General features: G+C 40.2%; 4 protein-coding genes across 7 annotated transcripts; 3 read left to right on the top strand and 1 right to left on the bottom strand.

The window, feature by feature from the left end:
• Nucleotides 1–87: 87 nt before the first annotated feature.
• Nucleotides 88–5,916, top strand: znf451 (zinc finger protein 451). 4 transcript variants are annotated; one of them, XM_037271674.1, is made up of 11 exons: nucleotides 88–454; nucleotides 1,869–1,923; nucleotides 2,087–2,164; nucleotides 2,583–2,688; nucleotides 2,850–2,997; nucleotides 3,102–3,228; nucleotides 3,298–3,457; nucleotides 3,593–3,740; nucleotides 3,841–5,276; nucleotides 5,410–5,472; nucleotides 5,566–5,916. In XM_037271674.1, the coding sequence occupies exons 2-11, from the start codon at nucleotides 1,873–1,875 to the stop codon at nucleotides 5,604–5,606; spliced, it is 2,358 nt and encodes a 785-aa protein (XP_037127569.1). In that variant the 5' UTR covers nucleotides 88–454; nucleotides 1,869–1,872; the 3' UTR covers nucleotides 5,607–5,916. The 4 variants fall into 4 exon arrangements, with proteins under 4 accessions (XP_037127569.1, XP_037127572.1, XP_037127568.1 ...); XM_037271677.1 differs by lacking the exon at nucleotides 88–454 and adding an exon at nucleotides 482–506; XM_037271673.1 differs by lacking the exon at nucleotides 88–454 and adding an exon at nucleotides 562–1,138.
• A 317-nt stretch (nucleotides 5,917–6,233) lies between these two features.
• On the top strand, nucleotides 6,234–8,253 carry bag2 (BCL2 associated athanogene 2). Its single transcript, XM_037271820.1, has 3 exons — nucleotides 6,234–6,511; nucleotides 6,686–6,795; nucleotides 7,044–8,253. Exons 1-3 carry the CDS (start codon nucleotides 6,255–6,257, stop codon nucleotides 7,436–7,438), a joined length of 762 nt encoding a protein of 253 aa, XP_037127715.1. The 5' UTR covers nucleotides 6,234–6,254; the 3' UTR covers nucleotides 7,439–8,253.
• rab23 (RAB23, member RAS oncogene family) lies at nucleotides 8,250–12,942 on the bottom strand. Its single transcript, XM_037271825.1, has 7 exons — nucleotides 12,600–12,942; nucleotides 11,198–11,434; nucleotides 11,039–11,124; nucleotides 10,644–10,800; nucleotides 10,475–10,557; nucleotides 10,293–10,385; nucleotides 8,250–10,202 (listed from the first exon to the last, which is right to left on the bottom strand). Exons 2-7 carry the CDS (start codon nucleotides 11,350–11,352, stop codon nucleotides 10,069–10,071), a joined length of 708 nt encoding a protein of 235 aa, XP_037127720.1. The 5' UTR covers nucleotides 11,353–11,434; nucleotides 12,600–12,942; the 3' UTR covers nucleotides 8,250–10,068.
• Nucleotides 12,943–13,368: 426 nt separating this feature from the next.
• Nucleotides 13,369–24,517, top strand: prim2 (DNA primase subunit 2). The gene is made up of 14 exons (XM_037272427.1): nucleotides 13,369–13,490; nucleotides 13,955–14,104; nucleotides 14,204–14,316; nucleotides 14,396–14,472; nucleotides 14,551–14,671; nucleotides 15,391–15,486; nucleotides 15,949–16,086; nucleotides 19,018–19,085; nucleotides 20,223–20,295; nucleotides 20,385–20,570; nucleotides 22,896–23,022; nucleotides 23,240–23,322; nucleotides 23,475–23,543; nucleotides 23,974–24,517. The coding sequence occupies exons 2-14, from the start codon at nucleotides 13,960–13,962 to the stop codon at nucleotides 24,217–24,219; spliced, it is 1,542 nt and encodes a 513-aa protein (XP_037128322.1). The 5' UTR covers nucleotides 13,369–13,490; nucleotides 13,955–13,959; the 3' UTR covers nucleotides 24,220–24,517.
• The last annotated feature ends 1,623 nt before the right edge of the window (nucleotides 24,518–26,140 follow it).

Below are 26,140 nucleotides of genomic sequence, written 5' to 3'. Positions count from 1 at the left end.
CTCCCTCCTCTCCCTCCTCCTCTCCCCCCTCCTCCTCTCCCTCCTCCTCTCCCTCCTCCCCCACCTATCCCTCCTGCTGTTCCTCCTGCTCCTCCTCTTCGGCCTCCTGTTCCTCCTCCAACTCCTCCACCTCTCCCCCCTCCGCCACCTCCTTTACCTCCGCCAAGCCCAAGGAGGAGATAGGCACGGGGGTCCCGCTCACTAGGCCACTCGTGAAGCGCAAAAGAGATCCACAGCCCAGGCTATCGTGATACCGTTACGTTGTGTGTGAGTCAGCAGCAAGTCTCATTTATTTCTGACAAGGTGCAGGGAGAGACTCAGAACATTGCATCCAAGCCCTTGCGGAAGCTGCTGCAGAGATGCCCGAAAAGGATCAAGCTTTTGGATTTCTCTATGGCAGGGACTGCTTAATATAATCTACGTTGACATGCTTTCTACGAGCTCTATTGCACATGTAAGTGCATTCTTTCTATGCTTTTGTACTCAAGGGTTTGCCCAGGATGAAGGTAATATGCACACACTTTCAGGATCAAGCAAACACCCCCATGCCAGTCTGATGCAATAAGGATTACGCAATTTTGGAGCTCGGGGTGAGGGGAAACATGTTTGTCATTATGCTTTTTTTTTTTTTTAAGCAGTTTCTCAGCTGTATCTAAAGTTGCATGCCATCATGGTCAATCCTTAGAGGAATCCATGGGACCCACCACAAGCTCAGTTGTCTAAACCGGCCTGCATACAAAACGCTGATCCAAAAATGTGCACATATTTGCATTGATTCATCCCGCCACACGGGTGCGCTCTGCGAGTTGCACAGCTCCTGCAAGCTCCTCATGATATCCATGATCCCTAAATTAGGAACCCTAATTCCATCGTGTGCATATTAAAAAAAAAATAATAATAAAAACAATCATTTTGAATGAAATAAATCCGCAATACATGTCATAATAACAGTATCGACAACGGCATGGTTTTGGTAACCTAAAGTAACTCAAACACCGCCCGCATGGGACACGCGGTATAATACACGAGTGCTAACGCGTAAATGACGTGCCTAGCGGAGTTTGGCATTCCTAACGTGTAGCTAAGACCGTACGGTGGGAAAGCAAATATACGTCAACTACGGAGTGCAAGCATAAAGGTAACGTTTTGTTTGATGATTCACGTCACAACCCACAGAAGCAAACTTAAGTTTCGGATTGTTAAAGTGAGATCTCAGCTCCACATTTTGATCAACCCCATTAGTTTGCGTCGTCAAAAAGACAATTCTCTGTGCTAGTTGTAAAACTTCATAGTGGCATCAAGAGATAAGCGATAGAGATCATCTAAGAAATGCGATTTGCTTGCACGATAAAAATCGGAAATCAAATGTGCCCCTTTTGGGCGCTTTTTAGTCTTCTTCGGTTATTTATTAACTAGTGTTTATTCCCGCATTAACCGGGTGCTCCCTCTAGCGGGATTTACTATTTAAAAGAACTACAAAAATAAAATACCATGGTGCAGTATCCATGAAGTCGTTGACCGTATTTTGTTTCCTCGGGCCAAAGCGATTGTACCATCTTTGTCCTGCATTCTCCGGCGCTCATTTGACTATTTTGGAAGCTCTCGCGTCGTATACCTGAAACTGATCTGTACAAAAGGGGTTTTAAAATAAGCTAGAACGACAGCAGTAGGTAACTTATTGCTGAATCCCTTGGTAGTGTTGTAAACAAACAATAACGAATCCCTGTGTTCCCTTCAGTGCAATCAATAGTTGGAAGGTTTACATGCTAATGCTAATTTAGTCAGCACATTTGAAGTCTTTGGTGATTGTTGTGCTAGAACTGCAAGTTCCTGATCCCTCTTAAAGTGTCGTTTTTCCCCCACCACAGATTCATGTCGTCTCCAAATACACAGGATGATGAGGACGATGTGGAGTTTGTATCTGTAAGTCACACAGTTTACCCGTCTAAAACTTTGAACCATAAAAATCTGAAGCAGTAATTCATAGATGTTTTTATTATTTCTATGTCAGGAGTAATTTAATATGTATTTGTATTCATTCAGCATCTCGGGTAATGGTTTGAGATTTTCTACCTTCTACCCACAGGAAGCCCAGCTCAGCCCAGTGGAGTGTGTTGATCTGAGTGATAGTGACGATGAACGCTCTTCATCCTCATCAAGTATGGTAAGAGGTTAAAGTACATTCTTGTTCTGTCCACCGATTTAAAAAAAAAAAAAAAAAATAAATAAATAAATAAAAATCTAATTAATTACAAGAGTTTTAATTATTAATTAATCACATTTTAATCTCCGCTGATAAAGATCCCCCAAATAAAGATTTGAACTCTTCAACATTACAAAATTGTAGTGGATGACGAATCAGCTATCGGTTTGAAATTCACTTTTTTATTGGTTAAGGTTGCTTCATAAATGGAGAAAAAAAAAAAAAAAAGGCCTGGTGCATCATTCAAAAATGCAATACCAAAACAGTTTAATTATAAAGCTGACTCGTACAGCAATTCAAAATTGAGGGATCTCAGAATTAATTAATTTTGTTTTAATATATAAACAAATGTCAGTTCTTTTGTTACTCTTTTATTCAGGAGAAAGAAAAACAAAGACAGCCAGATCATGCAGTTCCCGGTAGTTCCACAAAAGAAGCTAATCTGGAGGCAAAGCGCCAAGTGGCACTTTGGCTAAAGCTTTCAGGTATTTCCTGCATCTCAATAAAAAAATAAAAAATTTCTTCACTGCACTTTATGAAATAAACAGCATCCTCATTAAATAGACCGGCACAGTTTACCCAGATTTGTGTGGTCATACTTTTCAATTGATTTACCTTATAATGAGATCTGCCTCCTTTTTTGTAGATGTCCAGACTGAAAAGGTCAATTCTGGTTTTAAAAGACGACGGAGCGCTGCTCACCCCACGAAACCCTCGACTAAATACTTATGTCCTGTAATTAACTGCTGTCGTGTTTATGATAATGCACTTCTCCTCGGAGGACATCTGAAAAGGTTGATTTTATTTTCTAATTGTCTATTTCTTTGGGCAAATGTGAATATTTTGGTTGAAGCTTTCCATATTTTTATTTTCATATATTTATTTTCTACTTGTGTAGGTTTGACCACTCACCTTGTGATCCAACCATCACTCTCAAGGAAAGTTCCACTAAGGTGTTCGCCTGTGTGGCCTGTTGTCGTCATTTTCAGACCCAAGAAGATTGGCAGGCACATCTTGAATTTAAGGTTTGTCCACTTAAGTAACTCATCAAATCCGCCCATGTTGTGCTTTGTGAATGAAATTTAATTTCTTAGGCGTCCTCTTCTCATCCCGAGGGTCACTCCATGTCTCAGCGCTGCTTGTCCATTATGTGCTATGCCTGTCCTACCTGCTACCTGTTCTTCAACAAACGGGAAGATTGTTTTCATCACATGTCAGCAAAAAAACACTTCACAGAGTCCCTCAAAATGAGTGGTGAGACTTCTTCATATGCATCTTTAATATGATCTGCCTTGAAAATAATCAAATATAGTGTATAATGTGCCAATTGAGCTGTTAATTGATAGCATTAATGAGATGTCTTTTTTTTTTCCAACTTTTCTTCCTTAGACTCCCAAAGAGAAGTGGTACCAGTTCCATTTCCACATCGTGCCATGAATCGCCTCATTGCCTTGTGCAGGGACACCCCATTCACTGTCCAATGCACTTTTTGTCATAAAGTGCTGACTTCGCATCAGGAAATTACAGCTCACTTTAAGTATGTTTCTGAAATGTATTTATTTGTATATGAATATGACCCTTGTTGAAAATGTGTTTTTTCCCCCAGATTTTATTTTGCTATTCTGTTCTTTCCCTAGTGTCAAGTGCATAAATGGCACCGCAGTGGCCAAGGCCGATGCAACAGTGGTGCAGTTAGTGAAACAACTGCAAGTGCGAGGCCAGTGCTCTCGCTGCTGTTCAATGTTTTTGAGCCAAACAGAGGTGGAACGTCACAAAGAAGACACCCGACATGAGGTGGAGATCAACGGGACCATGGAGCAAGCTCTTCTTCAATTTGACAAGTTTCATGAGAAACAAGTTATCTACTGGTTTAAATACGAGGAGAATCCCACCTCTGGAATACTAATTCATAAAAGCGGCACCACGAAGAACGAGTGTGAGCAGGTAGCCACTAAACGGAACAAATTAGGTTCCTCGACCGCATGGTTCTGCGAGTGCGGTATGAAGTTTTTGGACGAAACCTCAGCCAGTAATCACCTCTTAGCCGTGAACCAAATCTTCTACCAATGCGGCGTGTGCGATAAACGCATGGGAGAATCTTGCATGGCCCGCTTGCACATGTGCCGCATTCACGGGGGCGCACATCTAGAGAACTTCTTCATCTACTGCTGCAAGTGCAAAGTGAAAATTCCTCGCCCAGCAGATGTCCTGCCACACGTGTCTGACGCACACACTGGGCACACGTTCTGCACTGAACGGGATGTGCCTGAGGATGCCCAGCCGTCGACCAGTAACAGTGGTAAAATGGACTTGTGCACTACCTCCGAGTCCATACCAGAGGTGGCGGCGGCTTCCTCTTCCCGAGCGCTGCCTACGTGGATGTGCCGGATGTGCGAGGACGTGTTTGACTCGGAGGGCGCAGTTCGCAAACACTGCGGCGACCTGAGCAGCCACAAATTCCAGAGGTTTGTGTGCGGCCATTGTCCGCAGAAGTTCTTCAAGGCATCCACCGTGAAGCGACATTGCGCCAACGAGCACGACGGGCAGATGAAGAGCGCCTACTTCTGCGGCCTCTGCAACAGCAAGCAGTTTGAGTCCGAAGGAGAGTTCCTGCGCCACTATGAAAGCCTGCACAGTAACGACTTCTACTGTATAGGCAACGACGATATTGTTCAGCCCGCTGGGAGTAGCACACCTCTGGAACCATGTCCCTGCATGAACTCTGAGAAGAGCAGAGATGGACTGAATGTCACCTACACCCGCTGCATGAAGACACTGGCTTCTGAAGGGCTCTGTCAGTACATGTGTGCTCCTTGCGCGCTTCGCGTGGACTCCTATGTTCAGATCAAGACTCATGTCAACACCATCCATCCTGCATTGAACTTGGACAAAACCTTTGAAGTAGAATGCCAAACTTGCAGTCAATGCTTTGGGAATGTTCCGGAGTTCCATAATCACTATCATTCCCAGCACTGTGCGTTGGCGCCATGCGTGAGCTCAAGGACCTACAGGAAAGATGCCACAAAACCACCACCAACACTGAAAAATGTTGAGGTCAAAGCACAGCTAAATGGTATATGACTTCTTTGTTTACATTTTTGCAGAATACAGATTAACAAGAAGCATACAATCAAGGGAGGATAAGCGGTACAGAACATGGATGGGAGATACTATGGTTGAATTTATTGTATTGTTTTTCACCACAGATGCATCTGATGTAAAAGTGAAACACAAAATGGCTTTGAGCGCAGAAGATCAAGAGTCAGTAGGTACATAATTAAGACCACGGATGAGATCCACACAGTATGTTAATCATGTTTGTCACTAACACTAAGGCTGCCTGCTTTTAAATTATTTTACAGAGTTACAAGAGGCTCTTCAAAGAAGCCTGCTGGACTTCTGAGGAGACGACGCATTGTTCATTAATCAGAGGGTTTTGCACGAAGAACAACATAACGTTACTCAGTTATGATTTGTTGTTTCAGAGATCAGCTCAATGTTTAAAAGAATGCTTGAACTTTAAAAGGCATAACACACACTGATCCACACCTTTGCTTGTATGTTTTGTTTTTGGAAAAAAAAACATTTAAATTTGTTTTGAAATTTATGTTGAGTATAGTTTCACTTAGAATCAGAGAAACATCTGATGTATAATTTGTATTGCGGTGTGCGTCTTCAAATAAATTTCTGATGTTCTTGCAGACTTTTCCTGACTTTTTTGTAAAGTTTTTCTTACTGAAATTTGACAGATGGTTTTGTGTTAAGAATAGCCTTTGGCTTTTAGTATTGCGTTTTACCACCTATTAATCAGTAAAACTAATAGTTTTTAGTTGGGAGGTTACTTGGAAAATCACTCAAAGGGATAGCGTTGGTATTGTTGCTTTTTTTTTTAGGAGTAGTTGCAAATAATATCATAGCTAAAAAATCATATTACAACAATAAAACTTTGTAACGCGATCCCTTGGGGTCTCCATATCGGCTTCGTCTATTCGGGAATCTTCGGGAAACTCCGGCATGGTCGAGCAGAGGAAGTCCATATCCATGTTTGGCAATGTTCCCCAGGGCGTTCAACTCGACACATCAGCGTACTGATCAGACGGATCCCACTGTATTCGGTGCACCCCTTGCAGGACAGACCACTTTGAAAAACATTCAGATTATTTTACACATTCGGCCACCCAACGCCATGGCCCAAGCCAAAATACAAGCGAAATTCAACGATGCATCTAGCGGCAAGTTCAACAGAACTATGTCCATGGCGGACCGGGCCGGACAGCTTTTGTCGAATTTGGATCAGCTGGAGATAAGGTAACAAGTGGGCTCCGGACCTCGGGGGCTCCGCACCTCGGGGTCGCGTGGGCACATTTTGGATAAAATAATGGCGCTTTTCCCCGAATTTTAATTATTACTATCCTGTCAATGTGTGCTTCATTGTGGTGCTGATTCATCTCTTTGCAAAATGTGTGTGCGTATGTGTGACAGGGTGGAGACTTTACGCGAAACAGCCTCAGCCATGGAGCAGGAAAGGGAGTGCATCCTGGAAATGATCCAAACCTTACAGAATAGTCAAGAAATGCATAACATCAGTGCCGGTGAGCTCATTCTTGACTTCCCCTTTTTGGACACTTGTGTTTGATTGCTCTATTTTCATTTGTGTACAAATAAGTGGTCTGGTGTTAAAAAATAAATAAAAACAAAACAAAAAAAAAAACAGCTATTTATGCCTTCCAAGGTTTGCTGATATGAAACTTGGCAGGTTCCAAGAACTAAATTTGCTTATGCATTTCTCAGTGCATTCTAGCCCCTTCCTGTCAATTCTGATACATGATTCTTTTTTCAGGAGAGAAAGAAGAGTTGACTTTGACTGCAGACCGACTAATGGGCCGCACATTGTCAGTTGAGATCAACGTGGGCACCATCAGGAACAGCCAGCAAGAGGAGGCTCTGCGCAAGGCCACGTCCATCATTGACGAAATCGTGAAGAAGCTGCTGGACAACATGGCTGAATCGAGGCAGCGGCTCCTCGCTTTGCATTCGGCCTGCCTGACGGACGTGCCGCCCGTGCCCATCGACGAGAAGTTTCAGGCCATTGTGATCGGTTGTGCTCTGGAGGACCAGAAGAAAATCAAGAGGAGGCTGGAGATGCTGCTGAGGAACGTTGGAAATGCCGAGAAAAATATAAAGATCATGGATCACCAGAAATTAGAGGAGTCACAAACAAATGGCAGTCAATAGGAATTGTTACCAAAACCTAAAATATCCTTCACTGTGGTAAGCAAACTGTGACATGGGGTGCATACATTTGTTATGTACCTTGGGGCCAAAAGCACCACCAGACTAGCATGAAATGTTTATGCCACCATTAATTACAATTTTAACTCTACTACCAATACCTGAAGACGATACGAGTCACATTAAGCCGAGGATTTATTTGCATAAAGCTTATTTTGTGTACAAGTGCATACAATTGAAGTTGAAGGGAGCCTGTTACTTTAACAACTGCTGTCATAGCGACAAGATCAAATTACATAAAAAAGTACAGCAGTAATACGAGACTAAATTTTTAATACAAGAATGAATGGTGAAATACATGATTTTATATATTTTACAATAATAACATTAAACAATGAATTTAGGAATATAAACCTGTTACTTACAACACATAATGTCATTAGATTTTCTTTACATAACAGCATACAATACCTTTTTTTTTTTAGGTCGTCCCTTGTTTAAATACCTCTTTGTAGAAGAACCATTGTCGCCTGTTAATCAGAATATTGCCGTACTTTGCCAATAACTTCAAGTAAAATCCCACTTCGAGTTCAAATTTCTGAAGGTTTTGAGTGGGTTGAAAATGAAGGAATAAGCCAAAATGAGCCTTGAGGGAACAATTATGTGTGCAAACAGTTCAGATGGAGTTTTTTGAAAAAGAAAATTCTTCATGTTTCCAGCACTCGTTCGTATATGTTCGTATGCTGTAACATTTGAACTGTAATGGAGCCACAGTTGAGCTGATTGTCATTAAAGTGACAAGCCTGAGAACAAACAAAGTTAAGATTCATTTATTTCACCTCTCCCCTCTAGACCATGACAGCTGGAGCGCAACTGCGTGGCACATTTCATGTTACATTTGTTAGAACTAAAAATGAAACAATGATTCATATTTGTCAGAGACATAAACTATTTTTTTTCTAATGAGATAATGTGGTTGATGGAATAAAAAAAAAATTAAGAAAGCAGCACATACATTCATACAACACCTGAGTGACAGCACATAACTATGAGTCATTTTAATTCCCGATTCTTGGTTTCTCCAATTCTGCCATTTTAATGATAAAGTGCGTGAAGTCCATTTGGTTAAGAAAAAAAAAAAAGGCAAAGAATTGATCATATACAAATGTGATGTGCGGGCCATTTTCAGGGGACAAAAATATTTTCCTTGAGGTCAATGGACAACAATGTAAACATGGTTAAGGCATTGTGGCTTTGCAACCAAATTGGAACATTCACTGAGCGCTCACAAAAGGCTTCTGCATGCAACACAATTACAGTACGCCACTTTTCTTTGCTTCCAGTACTAATATTTGAATGTTAAATACCACCATACATGCGAAAGAATCAGTTCCCAAAGAACAAAAACAATGTGCATGCATGTGTCATTGGCCAATATTCATTTAAATAGAATTAAGAAGTTTAAAGATGATTTCACATTACGATATTTAACAGGAGACTTTCCTACAAGATTTTGTTTGTGCTTCTTAGACCAGACCTTTCAAATGGCTTAGCGCAGAATAGGCATTTCTTTTAAAAGGATTTGAAATTTTGTTGGATATTCCAGCACACCAAGCATTCTAAAAGCAACATTATAGACCTGATATTTATTAATTTATTTTCCCTTAATTATTAATTTGTTCAAATTAAAAGCAGCATGGTAACACGGAACACCCAAACAATATATTAGATAAAAATCAAAATGTGCTTGATATCTGCTAGGCAAGTTGACAACATTGATGACTCACAAAGTAATGAGTTACTTAAAGTCATACAAAAATAAACATATAAAAACAACGTCCGATAGACGAGTGTAACTTGAAGAACTCAAGTGTGTCGGCCTCCTGTTAAATCTCAGAGGGCTAGAATTTAGTAAATAAATTGATGAGTGGACACACATATTCATTTTGGGATATACGTTAGCGTGACAGATTATTTGAAGGTTACATTCAAACCTCTGCTGCATTAAGACAGGACATAATTGGCACCAGGAAGCCGTTAACACTTCAAATTATCACTCAACACTTTTTTGATTTGTATAAAAATACATTTGACCGGTCGCTGAATTTAATACAGATAAACCAAACCGTAGTGATAGGGATAAAATACTCGGCTTGTCTTCTATAATACATACAAAGATGTGCAGCTGAAATCTGCAGGAGCAAAATTATTCACAATTTATTCTATTCAGGGGATCATATGATGTCATTGGGAAAACAGTATCAATCTGACAAATTTTTCACATAAATGTAAAAAAAAAAATCTCTGAAGAAGTGTTTTTTGTGGTCTGGGAAAATTGTGTGAAAATAGAATGATGATCTTTTTCCTGCATCCCCAAAAGAAATCTCTGCGGCAGAAGACATGAGGGATTATCTGTGAACAGCAAAAGTGGAGCCATTGTGCAAGATAATGGAGATGAAATTCATCCATCAATAAGGGAGGAAAATTTAGTAAGGAGATTAAATGTGAGGTTAGTGTAGCGAGGTGATTTCCCATCTTTGCACTTTGGTTTCTATCTGAGGCTACCAGTGGATGGTCAGCACAAAAAACGAACACACACACAAACAAACAAACAAACGAAAAATGCTGTTTGTCTAGAGGAGGCTGCAGCTGCCGAATGGGTTTTTACTCTTCTTGGTCCTTTGTTTGTTTGGTCGTAGTGTGATGACTTCTCTGCCGTTGCTGGAGCTCTGGTTGCTTGGATTACTACTTGTGGTATTAAAAACTCCTGCGTGGAAAAACAGCGTTTGGATGACATCATGTGGGGGAAGCAAGGAGAAAAAAATAAATAAATCATACACCCAGTAAAGTGTCTTACCTATTTTATTGCTGGTCGAGTGTACCGCCTCAGTCTCCTCCGCTGTTTGCTGTTTGAGTTGTTGAAGATACTTCTCAGCTAAGTATTTAAACACTGAAAAACAAAATTATAGAATTATAGCGCTTCTTTACACCTTTTGGACAATTACGTTGTAGTGTTACATCACATTTTCAAAAACTTACCCTCTGTGACATTCAAATCTTCTTTTACTGAAACTCGGTAAAATCTCAATTTAAGCCTCTTGGCCAAGGCCTCCGCTTCCTCGCTGCAACACAAATAACGTGCTGAAAATTCTTCATTCTTCCAATGGATGTGTCTAATTGTTGACATCCGTGAAAAAAAACAACTTACTTTTTAATAACCGTTTCTTCCAGGAGGTCAATTTTATTCTGCACAAGAACTGCGGGAATATCTCCCACCTCTCCTTCAATCTTCTCCTTCCAATTGTCAATAGCCAGAAATGAATCTCTGTCTGTGGTAGAGAACACCAGCACGCACGCTTGGGCGCCTGTAAAGAAAGGTAAATGGACCACGGTGCGCCATACATAATTTAATCCCAACACCTGCATATTGTCGGAAGAGCGTCACAGGAGATTTGCTTGGTGGATTGAATTGAACACCCAAGGGACAATTCATTAAGGAAATCTGCAAAATCTATGAATGTTATGCTGCCAATGGATTTTGTGCCAATATCGAATAATAGACAAGCTGTGAAAGTTATATTGATGAACCTGGTGATTTCTTACCACGGTAGTACGCCTTAGTGATGGCGTCAAATTCCTCCTGCCCAGCCGTGTCCCATAGCATAAGGCGAACGTCTTCGTCATTAGCCCTAAAATCAACGTGACAGAGAATGGAATGAGTCACCGTGACATCAGCCTACATCAGAATCTTTTGTCACCCACATGATCTGCCTTTCCAGGAAGTCTACTCCGATGGTCTTTTTGTAGTCCTTGGTGAAAACACCCTTGCAGTAGCGCTGGATCATGCTGGACTTTCCCACAGCACCGTTGCCCACCACAACCACCTTGATGGCCACTTCCATATCCTCCTCCAGCATGGTTACGCCGCCCCAGCTGCTCGTGTCACTTTGACGTCGATGGAGCACTTATTCACCCGTGTGACACATACACATAAAATCCCTGAGAGCAGAAAATACACACGTTTGAACAAATTGACTGCTTTATTTAACTTGGTTTGGGAAAAAAAAAAAATCTCACTGACAGGTAAAAAGATCTTGGCTACTATAAGGACATAAACAAATGTCCAGCAGATAGCAAATCTTAAACAATTAAATACAAATGCAAAAGATTCATAAAAAAGAAATTACATGAGTGCATATGATGTATGCATGTCATAAGTGAGGTAAGAGGCTTAATTGGAGCTCTAAATGTTACAGTGCGCTTGTTTACATAAAAGCTGTCTGGGTGTGTTTATTCTGCCTTCCAGTCCGACACTGCGGCTGCATACTCCGCATGGCAAGTTGGCCTATGACATGCTTGCGGCTGCTAACTCTAAACAACATATTGAGGGAAAGCTGTTCAGTGGCCATTGACAGCATCGCCAGGGTCCTTTTTCTAATACTGCAGATCGTTTGGCTCAATGATTACCAACTAATGTGCCGTGGCACATTGAACTATACATTTTTCAATTTCACATAATTGGACTGAACAATGTTTATTTACTACAAATTATGCATTGGTTCGTTTATATGTCAGTAACATAGTCCTGTATAGTGACACCAGTCAAAAAAATCAACACACTTATATTTGCTAATGTTAAACATGCATTATATTGCCTAGAAAAAGGTTTGAAAACAATGAGTGTGAAAATATCCCAACTGGGCCTCCTTTACAGGATGCTTGGCAAAAGCACATTTTTCCAACAATCCAGCTTCTGTCTTGAATTTAACCATATGGTGCAAGCACTGTGCACTTTGTAAAACACTACTTACAATTGGTTTTGCAGTGCGATAACATTTAAAAAAAAAAAAAAGACTGCCATGCATATCTTGATTGACATTTAAAGTACCAGAATCAGAAGATAGCATCTGTCCACCACACCTCTGAACAAAATCATTATCTCACCAAAGCCATTAATGACAAACCCGACTAAATGAAATCGATAAATTGACTTGAGCTGCGCCGATACGCCGCTCTTGTCTGTCGTTTGCGCTCACACGCCTGTAGCTTCACCTCTTCTAGTCCATAAGGGGCTCACTCGCTCTCAAGTGGCCAGCAGCTGCTTGCGTTGTCTTTCTGGCTGACAAGTCAAGGAAACCAAGCCAGAATAGGACAGATCGCTTACCTGGAATAACGTTTGTGTGTTGAACCACATCAGATGAACTGTCTTGAGAAGAAAGTCACTCTTTACGCCCAAAAGACTAGGTTCCTTTTCAGCAGGAAAAAAAAAACTATGCTCCTCCTGATTGTCGTCTTGCAAATGACTACTAAAAATGCACAAAGATGAGCAAAGCCTTCTAAATGCAATGCAGTCAGGTCAGCGTCGATGTTAGATTACTACTAGTGTCATTCGCCAAAATGAAAATTCTTCATCACCACCCACCCGCAAGCCCTGGCTGCTGCGAGCTAGCAACGTAGCGCACGAGAGTGGCTAGGTCGCGTTGCTAACTCGCTAATGTTTGTTGCTAGGCAGCAGAGCCTGAATGATAACACGTCATCGCTCAAGGATCATGGGAGCAATTGTAGTTCTGACATGTAATTAACATTATAAGTCTCTAAGATTTTGTTGAACAGTAAAAAGGATACACATTTTACGAACAACATAAATAATTTGGTGAAACTCTGAGAAAAACTTTGACAAGTTATCATCACATAGCAATAGCAAAATGTTTTATACCATATCACAAATGTGCGCAACAGCTCTCTGGTAAACTATTATTATTATCAGTGTGTTAAGCCATAATTGCGGAGGACAAACCAGTAAGCGCATAAAAATGATTTAAAGATACAAAACACGTTTTGTATTTCAGATGAATGATGATAACGGAAGCGACGCAAACGGGAGAAGCTGTATAACAGAACGAGTACTCATAATTCAAAACGGGGCGGGGCGTCGCCAACCTTACTTCCTGGTTTTGGGATTTCGTCACCAGTCCCCTGTTTTTCAGCCCTATTTGGCGGGAGTGAATCGGGAAGAAGCCGTTCCACATTGACGCGTCGTTCCATCATTCGATCGGTAAACAGATACATTTAAATCGTATTATTTATTTCACTGGTATTCTGCACAACCTCACTTAGTCGCGCTTTTGTGTTCATACCTATGTTGCGTTTGTAACAAAATGAACTGTAAGCCACAATCAATGTGGCCTTAGCCATAACAAAGCTAAACTCGGGCTGGCTGCCTTTACAGATAATAGTAATAATAAATAAAACATTGTAGATTCTTGATTGCACATACGGATCTCATATTTGATCACATCAGGTGGACGAGGTGTACAGTACCGTAACTTATTAGGTTTTCTTATGGGCAGCAAGTGTACGTGTCGTGATAGTCCTTTATAATCTTTTTCTTTTTTTTTTTCTAAATCGGTTATGCTCCACAAAGTTTTTGCAACTGGCACTATTGTTGATGATACTTTTTGTCTTGCCCCGTTCCAGCGTAGAACATCTAAACATGCACCCTACCTGACTTGTTTGCAGACATTATGCAGTTTCCCAGCAGAAGAAAGAAGTTTGCCATCAATCCTCAGAAGGAGCTCTATGGACTTCCTCTGCAGTTCTATGGACAACCACCCCTTGAGAACATCTCTCTCACTGAATTCGAAACATTTGCGGTGGAGAGACTGAAATGTAAGCAGACAATGAAGATGTTTAAGTGTGCATATTACTTCTCAATTCAATCATTAAATCATGATGTTCTGTGTGTCTCATCTTTTATTGTCCCCGTAGTGTTGAAGACTGTTGAGAATTTGGGCGTCAGCTGTGTAAAATTGTCTGAGCAGTACATCAAGAAGTTGGATTCTGAGTTTAAAAACTTGAATTTTCCTTACAGAGTAGATTCTGTGAGTAGAACACTACGAGCATATTGGTTAAATATCAATAACATACTAAAACTGTTTTGTTTCTTTTTCTGCAAAACAGAGCGGGCCAAGTGAATACGAGAAACGAAGAAAGGACCACATCTCCCACTTCATTCTAAGACTTGCCTATTGCCAGACGTAAATGATGTTTGCAAGTGTGCAATGTGAGCCAATTGAACAGGAACCAAAATACTTTTCTTGCGGAATCTTTTACAGGGAGGATCTCCGAAGGTGGTTCATACAGCAGGAAGTGGACCTAATGCGCTATCGCTTCAATGACCTAAATCCCAAACTGAAGCTGGAGTTTCTACACAAAAATAATCTGCAATATGATGCGGTATGATTTATTCATTATTTTTTGATAACCATTGCAAAGCATTATGTTTTAATGTTAGTCATGTTGCTTATTAATTTTACTCATCAATGCACTTCCATTATTTACTTCTACTGTAGAGTTAAGGTTGAATTACGTTGTAAATACGTCTTTATATTTCAAAGATTTGCTAATTGAATCTGGTCTTTCCGTTTGATGTCATATATGTTGAACCAATTGGTATAATGCCCCAATTTAAATATCTATTTGAATTTCTCTTCAGAGTTAAAAAAATTGTAAATCAAGGGAAAAAGCAGCAGCACATCACCCAAAACTGATCTTCTAAAGATTTCCACTAGATGGTGCTGTTAGACAACAGAACACAACATTTCCTTGGTGTTCTATTTCTCATAAATGTAATCAACTGAGTTAATTAATTGATGCATGTAATATATCAAACTTCATCAATGGATGCTTGTAAGATACATCCAATGTTTAGAAATCTTATTTTCAAACACATTAGTGAATAACTCCTACTGATTTCCATTCAATCAATAAATGACAAGAAATTGAAACATGAAATTATACTTTCTTGAAACATAGATAAACTACAAAAAAATCAGAATATGAAATCTACATTGTTGAATAACTGTAGACACCTAATATGAGCCACTCTGTGTAGAACAACCACAAATGTACAGTACGTTTGAATTCATCCTCATAACTGACTAAAATGATTTCAGATTTCTATCGAGGAGAAGCGAGCTCTGCAAGATAAACTCGTCAACTCCAGCTATGGCGTTAGTGGAACCACTGTGGAGGAACAAGATTTCTACAAAGTGAGTTCCTCAACTCTTACCCACTGTGCTTCTTGGGTGGTGTCGCACTCCAGACAATTGATCATAGTTGTTGTTGTTTTTTCCAGAACTCTGTCTAACTTGTCAAACCTTTTGACACTGCTTCAGGGCAGTAAACTGGCCTTAGCTCTTCATTTTGTTCACCTTGCTTAACATTTTGAGATTTTGTCAGAGGCAGTGCATGATACCGAAATGAACAAGAACTTGACATGAAGAACAAATATTTGTGATTTTATTTTTACAAATAAAGATTAATTCTTGCATGTAAATTCAGATTTGAAGCTTTAGCTGTGTTTATTTTGGTATTGTATGTTAAGCAATTCTAAGTAAATCCTTGGATATAAACACAATTTTAAGCTGTGAATGCCACAAAAGGGTTGTTTTGACGCATTCAAAAAAGTATTAACATATTATAACAGTGTTGCTCTGTTTCCTGTTGTCAAGGTTCCTTTCCAAGATGCTTTGGATCTGGTACGAACAAGAAAAGTCTACCTCAAAGCAGGCTACGTTTACATCCCTCAGCAGGACATCGTCACCATTGTGCTCAACGATTTTCGCACAGGGTTGTCTAAAGCGCTTGCGGTAGGTGTCTTAAGCTCCGCGATATTTGGGAAAGCCTTGAGCCTTGAAGTTCTTTGTTGCTGTTGAACAGCGAGTTCAAACTTTTTTTTTTTGAGGTAGCTGTTGCAGGAGGGTTCAATCTCCCAAAACTTTGTCAGTTCAGCGCATGTGATCGGAAACAAGAACACAATTATATTTATTCTACAGTATTTTCTCAACTCACCATTAGATCGAATCCTTTGAAGCACTGGTTTGAGCCAGTCGTCTATGTTCAGTATGCATGTGAGTGCATGAGAAATGATTGACACATTGTCAGTCTCTAATTAGTTATTTTTCCTTGGGCACTGTGGTGGCTCGCAAATTAAATTAGAGGGACAAGATTGGACCAGAAAGGATTGGTCCTCTCCAGAAAGCCGCCCAGTCATTTGTCCTGAAGTGTTCAAAATATGTTATCATTCAAGGATTGAAATAGTTTGGTTTTGATCGGTAAAAATGGTGTGTTTTGCATGTTTTAAAATGTCCTTTTGTCAACTTCAGTAGATTCATTCACCTGAATCGCAGACCGGGGTGACTCATTTATCGTCTCTAACTTTGCCTTAACATACTCTGCTATTACATCAATTTTTCTGATGGTTCTAGCTGAAAGAGAGATATTTGCCACCTCTTTTCACCTCACCCGCTCCATAAAGTGTCCTTGGTAGCAGGCAGAATCTATTCTTCCCCAATAGTAAGGGGCCTCTAAGCTTTAAAAATGCAGTCCACAACTAAGAAAGATGCCTTTTGTGCAAACACATTTATTGAAGCGGCTTCCCTCTATCTGTTTTTTTGTCCTTCATATTGAAGTTCTTAAAAAAAAAAATCCAAGGTTGCCTTTTAAGTTTTCAAGGTTTTATGGTTTCGTTAGCTCGTCAGTCATTGCAAGCAATGGTGTTGAGCTTGTTTTTTTGCCTGTTGCAATAAACCTTAACTCAGATGGGTGTCCTGGTACTTTTAAATATCACCTTTATTTTTTGATACGAAGTGTGCGACCCTTCTGCAGCACCATTGCTCGCATGTTCTTTCCCCCAAAACAACTCTCTGGTGAATTTATTTATTTTTGCAAAATTTTTAAGGTGTCATTCACTGATGTATAAAAATCATGCGCCGGTATTTGTTACACTATTTTCCCCCAAAATAAAATATCTTTTATATATTTTTTTGTTGGTCCGGTCCCAAATAATCTACAAATTGGTCCCAGTCAGGGAACTGCCTTAAAGACCCCTGCACAAGATTGGTGCTTTTTGTCCACCGACATTCCCATTGACTATTCCTCTTTTTACAATATCTTTGCTTGCATGTGCTGTACTGCCACTCTGCTTGTTCGCCCCAGTGCCCCGAGTGCTGGCAAAGAAACACAAAGGTTCAAGTGAGGAAAACTCGTGTGCACATATGACACAAAATGTCTGCAGGGTGGATTGGGCATAACGAGGCTATATCCAACCCCCGCACATGGATGCAATGTGGTTGTGGGCGTGGAAGGTACAATGTTGATATGCAGTGCATTGAACACCCTCAGGCTCATGCAACATCATGCAATATGATGCTTTCGGGGGAGCTGGAGGCATTTTCTGTAAAACGCGGTATGTGACGAGACAAAAGGTCCTGTTGTGTAATGATGAGAGGTTGCAACTAGGGTGCAAAGCAACACTGCTTTACTGTTATGAATGGATATATAGGTACCTAGCCTGAGGTGTTGTTCTGCTAGAAAGACGCTATTATTTATAACAGCAAGGGTGTATTTTCACCCTTAAGCCCCTGTGAACTGTTGGTTTACAGAATGAGTATTTGTCCTCTATATTATGGCATTATATTTTTACCCATAAATTGGGGCTGCTTAATCATAAGTCGAACTCTGTTACCACCATCAAGAATTTTCATCATGTTGGTTTTTTCGTTTGCAGCATTCCGAAAATATTCCTCACTTGAAATCGATTTTTTTTTTACGTTTAGATTTCTTTTCGCATTTGCGTATTTTCATTGTGAATATAAGATTAAAGAAACTGAAAAGTAAGGATAAATGTGAATTTGACATTTGTTAACAGCACTGTCAAATTTGACAGATTAAAAATGCCTCATGTAAAATAAAAATGAGATTTTCTGGGAGTAGTAACTACTACAGTTGTTCATTACTGAAGGTATCACAATGTCCACTTGATCTTATTTTGTTGCACACAGCATTAAAATACTCAATAAGATACTGAAGGCAGCTGTAGAAGTGTTGAATGCTGAATCAAGCCTAGATTGTCCCCAGTGAATGCTAAACATTACAGGGCGCATAAAGTCAGTTATTTGTTAAACTGGGCCGCACATGTCTGTCAAGGGACTGGCAGCCATCTTTTTGAAATTGGAAAAGCAAATGAGAACGCAATGTAAGTGCACAATTAAGTGTAATGGCTCATGTCGTCCGCTGGGGACACTGGGTGGCTGTTCCGATGTCGTACTCGATGATTGTCCCATGTGACTCCTACTCATGGTTGGATCTTGTTTCTTTTTTGTGCTCTGTGAAGCATTACGTGGCTGTGTAAGACCGACTGTACAAAACTACATCGTAGTTGATTAGAAGACACATTCATTAAATTTACAAGGAGAACAATCCATAAAGTGAAGTGTGTTTTGAAGCAGACTTAGCGCGGGTAAGGATGGCCATTAATTACAAGTCGAGGAGCACAGTGAACACCAGATTGTGTTGGCCATTTTGTCAAACTGCTGGATTCTCATTTTCTTGATGTATATTTTGGGCAGCGCCCACGCTCCCCGCAAAAAATCAGCCATGTTACGAATCCATATCATTCTGTTCTAATTAATTCTCTCCACAGTCCTTAATCTTTCCCCTCAACTTGCCGTGTTCGGCTCGTCTCATCCTTCGACCCACCCTGTTTACTATTACTCAAACGATGCTTCTCTCTCCCGCAGCTGACGGCGCGTTCGCTACCGGCGGTGCATTCTGATGAACGGCTCCAGCCGCTCCTTAACCACCTCAGGTAAGCCACGGGATTCATAACTTTTGGCTGCCTCTGTTTCTCCCTTGGGGACATACAGCCGAATAGGCTTTTGGCACCAAGGGGCAGTAATGGTCCAGATGTTTTACACAAACAGAGAGCCCAGTTGACTATTTGCATGATAAAAACAACAACAAAGGTTTCATGAATTACATGATATAAACAAACCCAGTAAGAATCTGTGACTTTATTTTCTCAAAGCAATTGTGTAATCTTTAATGACTCCTCCCTCGCCGTTGATTAAGTCCATTAAAAAGCAATCAAATTGTTCATTTAATCATTGCCTTGTATCAGCCTAACAAACTCTGGACCATTTGTCTCTACATACTGATCAAAACCACCCTCTGGAAAGGCGAACACCAGTGAAAAATCAATACCAACGTAAGCAGCTCAGAATCTAGCGAGGGTGTCATTTTTGGGATAAAGGGAAGCACATTAATAGGATAGGCGAACCCATGTTGGCTGATTGTTATGAGAATTAGTGGGCAGCTTGTTGCGATTAGTAGGCAGTCCCATAATCTGTGGTGGCGGTGCACAATAGAATAAAAAGCACTGCCACTTGAGACTGCCAAAAAGCTACTGATAAGATTCACTGCCTGTCGAGTTGCAGTCCTTGAGGTTTACCACGAGGTCAGTGTGGCAACCCGTGCAGTTCACGACGTGTTTAGCTTACTATTTTGCGTTACTACTGGTTTAGTTTACTCATCTTGGGAGAACTTCATGAAGTAAATATTCTCCAGTCTGTGTGCTAAATCATGTCTTGCATTTTTGTGTGTCAGCAAAACAATTCAAATTGTCCTTGAAGCAGAGTTCCACATAAACAGTGAACTGGTACATCTTGATTAAAAAATAATAATAATAATAATAATATTTTCTTAGGCTTAAATACTGCAGTCCACTCAATATATAAATAATCATTGAAACTCATCATATTATATTAGGAATAATAAACAGGACCAGTAGCATTTCTGACTGAGCCACCACCCAAAATTTAATTTAGAACGTTGAAAGCTGTTTTAATGTGAACGTTTTGAACAGTACTTTTGACATCAATTGCTCATTATTTCAGCCTTTAGTGTATTCTGAAAATAAAGATGTATACACATTTTTCCTTTTTAGCCATTCCTATTTGGGACAGGACTACAGCATCCAGAAGAATGTTGGTAAAATCTCCTTGGAGCAAATTGATTCAGTAAGTTGCTTGAAACCTTATTTTGCTGCTGTTGTTTAAATGATGCCAGTGTGTTCTTCATTAAGCAGTTTCTTATTGTCCATCTCCAGCTCTCGGGCAAATCCTTCCCCCTGTGCATGAGGCAGCTGCATCAGTCCTTAAGAGAGAACCACCACCTCCGCCATGGCGGCCGCATGCAGTACGGCCTCTTCCTCAAGGGCATCGGCCTCTCTCTGGAGCAGGCACTGCAGTTCTGGAGGTCGGAATTCATCAGAGGCAAAGTAGATGCGGACAAGGTTAGTGCTTTCATTAGACCTGTCGAAACATTCACGTTTTATTTGGACTGTACAATTTCACTGAATAGCCGCAGAGAAATATTTCTACGTTGTTGCACTTCAATACGCATTGATAGTTTTCAATCTAGCAACTGGAATTAACCCACAAATGTGGTTTTGATGAAATTGTTACTGGCACAATAGCTTTTTGTTTAAAAATGTATTTAATTAAAATAAAATTTCATTTCACGTTTGGCTACATCTTATTTAGGCAACAATCTAGGCACAGATGTATTTTAGGTGCACTGTCCATCGTTATCTCAATTTTAAAACATTGTCTTGACTCTGACAGTTTGTTACTATTTTCTATCAACCTCCATTAACTCTACTTTAACTTCTGTCTGTGATTGTTAACGAATGCTCTTTTACTGTTATTGTGTCTATTTACCTCAATGGCTTAACAGTAAATTACACTTTGCAACTGTGGAGGAAAGCCATGAGCAAAAAAAAAATAATCCTTCTCCTTTAAATAAGATGCAGTGTGTTCTGTCGAGGCTGCGATGCATGAAAATATAGCTTGTGCTTCATTCATATTGTAAAGAATGGGCTCTGCTTCTTTAATGTTATTTGCAGTCTGCACCTGTATTGGAGTCTAATGTAATACCTTTGCGAAAACCAACCCCGTGGTGGTTCCATAGCTCATCTCTGAATCCACGTCAATGAATGTCAATTGTAGTTGTTTTTTGGATTTGTTTTTGCACTTACAAACAACGCTAATTATTTTTGGATTCAAGCTGCTGTGCTCCGCTGTCTCTTCTTCCAAAAGCACACCAGCAGAATAATTCACAACTTGCTCAACTTCCCTTGTGTGTTCCACCACCTGGTCGTGTGACGACTTGAGTGCACTACATTTATGGCTGCTGTAGCTGAATAGTAAATAAAACAGATTGGACCTCGAGGGAGATCAGTCATTATGGAGTATGGACTGTGCCTCAGAAGCCAATCCAAATGTACTGTATACACCCGCGCACGTACACGTGCACGTGCACATAATCCCTTTGATTGTGTCCTATTTTTTTCCGTCTCAGGGCGGGCTGCAGGTTTTTGTGAATGTGTCCTCATGGCTATGATGATCACGAGCTCATGAGCCAAAATGCGCACAAGCTACAGCTTTTGTACTCGTCTATTCTGTTCCTCCTACCTCTTAGATGTTCTTAACGCTGCCAGTTTGGAGGTCAACTGTATTAGAGTACATACAGGATTATTAAGAATGTGCTTGGAGATTAAATGGCAAACTTTAAGGCAGGGGCTTGAAACTCATTTTAATCCCTTGTCACATTATCTTCAATTTATTATTATTATTATTATTATTGTTATTATTATTGGGTAGAAGAACATGTAAGTGACTTGCCATGGGAGAGACTGAAACAAAGGTAACACCAACATGATAACCTCAGTAATGCTAAATATGAATGTGCTTATGTCTTGTTATGAAGCAGTGAATTATTATTTCAATAAGATGCTAGCTATGCGATTCAGCTATGGTGTCTTATGATTTGGAAATAAACATTCAAGGTGAGTAAGTAAAGGCAAAATTCACGTAGTCACTTTGTCGGTCTCGTTTGAAGGTCTAGCCTGGATAAAAGTTACTTTTCACATCATAGTTAGTGCAATGATTTTAGGGGTGTTATGATGTCCTAATGATTCTTTCTAATAGCCATTAAACACACTAAAGTGGGAGCAGAGTGTCAGTGTTCGTCTTAATATAGGTGGGGGTACCTCGACACTGGAGATTACCTCATGAATCTTGAGAAGCCTTCAATAATTAATATGAGATTTATCGTCCTCTGAGATTTGATGTCTTTTAAATTGCCATGCTAGATTGTTACATTAGCAAGTTCAGGGGTTTTATTGCAGCATGAATGTGTTATTGTGTGTGCGAAGGTAGGAGCGCGCTGTGTTTTACTGTTTGAGTTTTAGAAGCGAGCAACCCTAATTCTCTTTTAATGTCTGCACACTGCTGCGTGCTGTTCGAAAGTGATGCATTGTGCGGCCTGTGAGTGACCCCCCCTCCTGCACAACTCCCTCCCAGACCCACATGTTCTTTGGCAGCTAACATCTAAATTCCTTGGTCAAGGCAAAAGTATAAACAGTCAAAGATGGTCATATTTGCCATAATTCAACTAGCTTTACTTCTACCACAGGGTCCCTCTAATAGCTCCATATTTCCTTGAGGGAAAACAAAGTGTCACCATCGGCATGATGTATAAACATCTCTTTTCACCCCAATGTTGCCCCCCCCCCCCACCATGCCCAACACTACCCTTTTTTCACTCTGTTTTTTAGTTTGACAAAGCGTACGCTTACAGCATCCGCCACATGTTTGGCAAAGAAGGCAAGAGGACGGACTACACCCCCTTTAGCTGCATGAAAGTGATTATGTCAAACCCGCCCAGCCAAGGCGACCATCATGGTGAGTTGACAGCTGTTGGTCGTATGTCGGACACAGAATACCCATTTTTAAAATTTTAACCAATCGAGAGTCCCTACACATTAAAGAATAACAAAGTCCAAATACATTTATCCAGATAGGGGCAGCTGCTTTTTATGCTAGATAGTCATTACGTTTGCTTTGTCAATCTGTATATCTCCATATTGTTTTCCAGCTCATGTTTATTTTGTATTTGTAGGGTGTCCGTTTCGTCACTGTGACCCAGAACTGCTGAAGCAGAAGCTTCAGTCCTACAAGGTATCCCCCAATGGAATCACACAGGTGGGTGCTCAGGCCAACAATGCCACTCCTTATCCACCCTCATAATCACGATATGTTTCCCATAGTGTTTAATGTGCCATCTGTCAAAAATAAAATGTTTCAAGTTCAATTTATAAATATCCAACTTTGTCCTTCTATACCTTTCCCTGCAGATATTGGACCTGGTAAAAGGGATGCACTACCAGCTGGCCTGCCAGAAGTACTTTGAGCTAACTCACAATGTAAGTAGACCTTTTGTGAAGTTGGTGGTAACCTTGGAAACCAAAGGAATTGATTTGACCTTTGTTGTAAAATCTCCCCTACTACCAACTAAATTTCACAACTACATTTGTAGCTGAATTTACTCGTGTTGCATCTGTGTCGATTACAGAGTTAGTGTTATTGCACATTAAACTTAATGAGGTTCACAAAATATTTAAAGAGTCCCTCGGTATGTTGTTCAGTTCAACACCACAGCCACCAAAGAAAAATGCCACAAAAACTAATTATACTGAATAATACTTTGTTTCAGTCTCATCTCAAATTGAGTTATCCAGTGTGAAATCTATGCAGGTTTAATGAAATGAAAATTTCATATCAGTCCTGATATTTTCTTTTGTATGAATGGTTAAGTTATATTCAAATTTTAAGATTTTTCTTTTTTAACACCAGGTGGAGGATGCTAATTTCTCCCTCAGTCATCCCAACCAGTACTTTGTGGAGAGCCAGAAGGTTTTAGTGGGAGGTAAAGATGCCAAGCGTGAGATGGTGGATACCTCAAGATCCCAGGGAAACACTGCATTTAAAAACTCTGCTGCCGCTCATGAGAAGGCAGCAGTGACTGCCTTAGACACAAACCCATCGCAGGATTTGGACGAGATGACAGAAGATGTTGACTTGAACTTTCAAGACGCTTGATTTGTTTTTGCATTTATACATAGATATATGTCAGTTTTTTTTATTTTTTGCATGACAGGATCTTAACCTTCCCTCCAAAGTCACATTGCTTTCCTCATTAAACATCTTTTCAATATGTCGACGCTTCATTATCCTTGTTCCAAGTTTACTTAATGGTGCTTTGGCGTGAGTTCTGGTTCTGGTGGTGCTAACTAGAACATTTCCCAGCTGCCTCAGTAATATTGTATTTGCTGGCAAGAGTATGGATGAACGGTGGCAGCTGGTTGGATGGTAATAAACAATTCCCCTAGTTGCATTATGCAGCCTTCCCCGAAATATTGCTTTACTCTGCAAAATATATTCCCGGCGTATGTAGTCTGCTCACAAACATTTTACCCCCTTCGTAATAAGATGTGAAAAATGGTGGCTGCCTAAAAGTCTGAATCTTTTGTGTTGCTTGAGTATTTGCCAATGTAGCCTTAACTTATTTCAGAAAGAGTAGTTTTGTTCTTATCAGCATTCTTTTATTTTACGCGATTAATTGAGTGAGATCCAATTAGAGTCAGCTCTTGATTACATGAATACAAATACAGTCCCCCAAAGGAAGAATGATACCTTGAATAGTAAAGTGAAGCCTTTTGTAGTTAAATGATTTAGTATTTTGAGACTAATTAAATAACTCCAGGTGGTGGTGCAGAATTCAAAACCGTGTTGCGGCTGACCTGTGTTCCAGGATTTATTGCTGCTTCCACTACTGAAGTAGTGAAGCACACAGCTTCAGTTGGGTTTAAGAGTCAAGCAAGATGCTTGACTTTGAGGATTTATCCAAGTGAAGAACGGTGGCGCTGTCTGCCAAAGAACATTTTGGTAGCATGTGACACTGCAGCTAAAAGAATCTGCCACTGGAAATGTTAAGCTTCTCAGAAAGGATTTGCAATTAACCATGACCTTGACCTCTTTCATGGTCATTTGCTTCTTTATAGTTTTTTATTAGAGTCAATATATATAGCCTGGACTCTCTCCTATAATCCCCAAAGTAATTTGTTTTGACAGGATATTTCATTGTTAGTCTGCTATGTGGTTCAGAAAACGGATGATATTAATGTAATAGAAACTGGAAACTGGAATAAGGTTGAAATGCTTCAAAGATTTCCTGGCTTCTCACAGTGGAGAAGTTGAAAGCACAGTAGCACATCCACTTGTCAATGGAAGGGTGTGTGTATGCATTAGGGTTTGGCATACAGTAATGGCCCCGACACTCAAGCTGCTGAATGCATGTGCTGATTCCCTGCAGGGGTTGTTGGGTAGACAGCTCAAGAGCTTGCTGATGCGTCATGAATTGACACAAGAATTAGTGGCCAAAACAGACAGGAAATAAGAATCTGCGCGATAGCCTGAAGGGAGACCGATGTTGAAAACAATTCCCTGGATTTCCTGTTTGACGTTGATAGATTGATGAGTTCTAGCTCAAAGCCGTCCACCAGATTGCTACCTGGAGATTGATGGAGCCAAAAAGAAAGTTTTCTTTTCTCTGTATTTCCAGGTTAGATGTAATCCTTGAGGGGTGCTACTTTACACATCCTAGTATGATAGAAGTATTTTAAAATGGCAGTAATTGTTTGTTAGCTCTTCAGATACTGTCATCAGAAGGGAAGAAACTCATATATACCGTATTTTCCGCACTATAAGGCGCACCTAAAAACCTCCAATTTTCTCAAAAGCCGACAGTGCGCCTTATAATCCGGTGCGCTTTATATATGGACCAATATTGAGCCACTACAGCAGGCATGTCCAAATATATGGATTTATATATGGAGAAAGTTTTAAAATGGGCTATTCATTGAAGGTGCGCTTTATAATCCGGTGCGCCTTATATATGGAGAAAGTTTTAAAATGGGCCATTCATTGAAGGTGCGCCTTATAACCCGGTGCGCTTTATAGT

Source organism: Syngnathus acus, chromosome 15, assembly GCF_901709675.1.
Source record: "Syngnathus acus chromosome 15, fSynAcu1.2, whole genome shotgun sequence".
Taxonomy (NCBI): domain Eukaryota; kingdom Metazoa; phylum Chordata; class Actinopteri; order Syngnathiformes; family Syngnathidae; genus Syngnathus; species Syngnathus acus.
Note: the sequence above shows the minus strand (reverse complement) of the source record. Positions and strands in the feature narration are given on the sequence as shown.

What these genes read in the sequence shown, in the direction of transcription:
- znf451 (XM_037271674.1), top strand. Translation starts at nt 1,873, where the DNA reads ATGTCGTCTCCAAATACACAGGATGATGAGGACGATGTGGAGTTTGTA. An exon ending in ACTTTGGCTAAAGCTTTCAG is followed by an intron (nt 2,689 to 2,849) that starts GTATTTCCTGCA and finishes CCTTTTTTGTAG; the next exon opens with ATGTCCAGACTGAAAAGGTC. An exon ending in AGAAGATCAAGAGTCAGTAG is followed by an intron (nt 5,473 to 5,565) that starts GTACATAATTAA and finishes ATTATTTTACAG; the next exon opens with AGTTACAAGAGGCTCTTCAA.
- bag2 (XM_037271820.1), top strand. Translation starts at nt 6,255, where the DNA reads ATGTTCCCCAGGGCGTTCAACTCGACACATCAGCGTACTGATCAGACG. An exon ending in TTGGATCAGCTGGAGATAAG is followed by an intron (nt 6,512 to 6,685) that starts GTAACAAGTGGG and finishes TATGTGTGACAG; the next exon opens with GGTGGAGACTTTACGCGAAA. An exon ending in AATGCATAACATCAGTGCCG is followed by an intron (nt 6,796 to 7,043) that starts GTGAGCTCATTC and finishes TTCTTTTTTCAG; the next exon opens with GAGAGAAAGAAGAGTTGACT.
- rab23 (XM_037271825.1), bottom strand. Translation starts at nt 11,352, where the DNA reads ATGCTGGAGGAGGATATGGAAGTGGCCATCAAGGTGGTTGTGGTGGGC. An exon ending in TTCCTGGAAAGGCAGATCAT is followed by an intron (nt 11,125 to 11,197) that starts GTGGGTGACAAA and finishes CGTTGATTTTAG; the next exon opens with GGCTAATGACGAAGACGTTC. An exon ending in GAAGAAACGGTTATTAAAAA is followed by an intron (nt 10,558 to 10,643) that starts GTAAGTTGTTTT and finishes TTTGTGTTGCAG; the next exon opens with CGAGGAAGCGGAGGCCTTGG.
- prim2 (XM_037272427.1), top strand. Translation starts at nt 13,960, where the DNA reads ATGCAGTTTCCCAGCAGAAGAAAGAAGTTTGCCATCAATCCTCAGAAG. An exon ending in CCTTGGAGCAAATTGATTCA is followed by an intron (nt 20,296 to 20,384) that starts GTAAGTTGCTTG and finishes GTCCATCTCCAG; the next exon opens with CTCTCGGGCAAATCCTTCCC. An exon ending in ACTTTGAGCTAACTCACAAT is followed by an intron (nt 23,544 to 23,973) that starts GTAAGTAGACCT and finishes TTTTAACACCAG; the next exon opens with GTGGAGGATGCTAATTTCTC.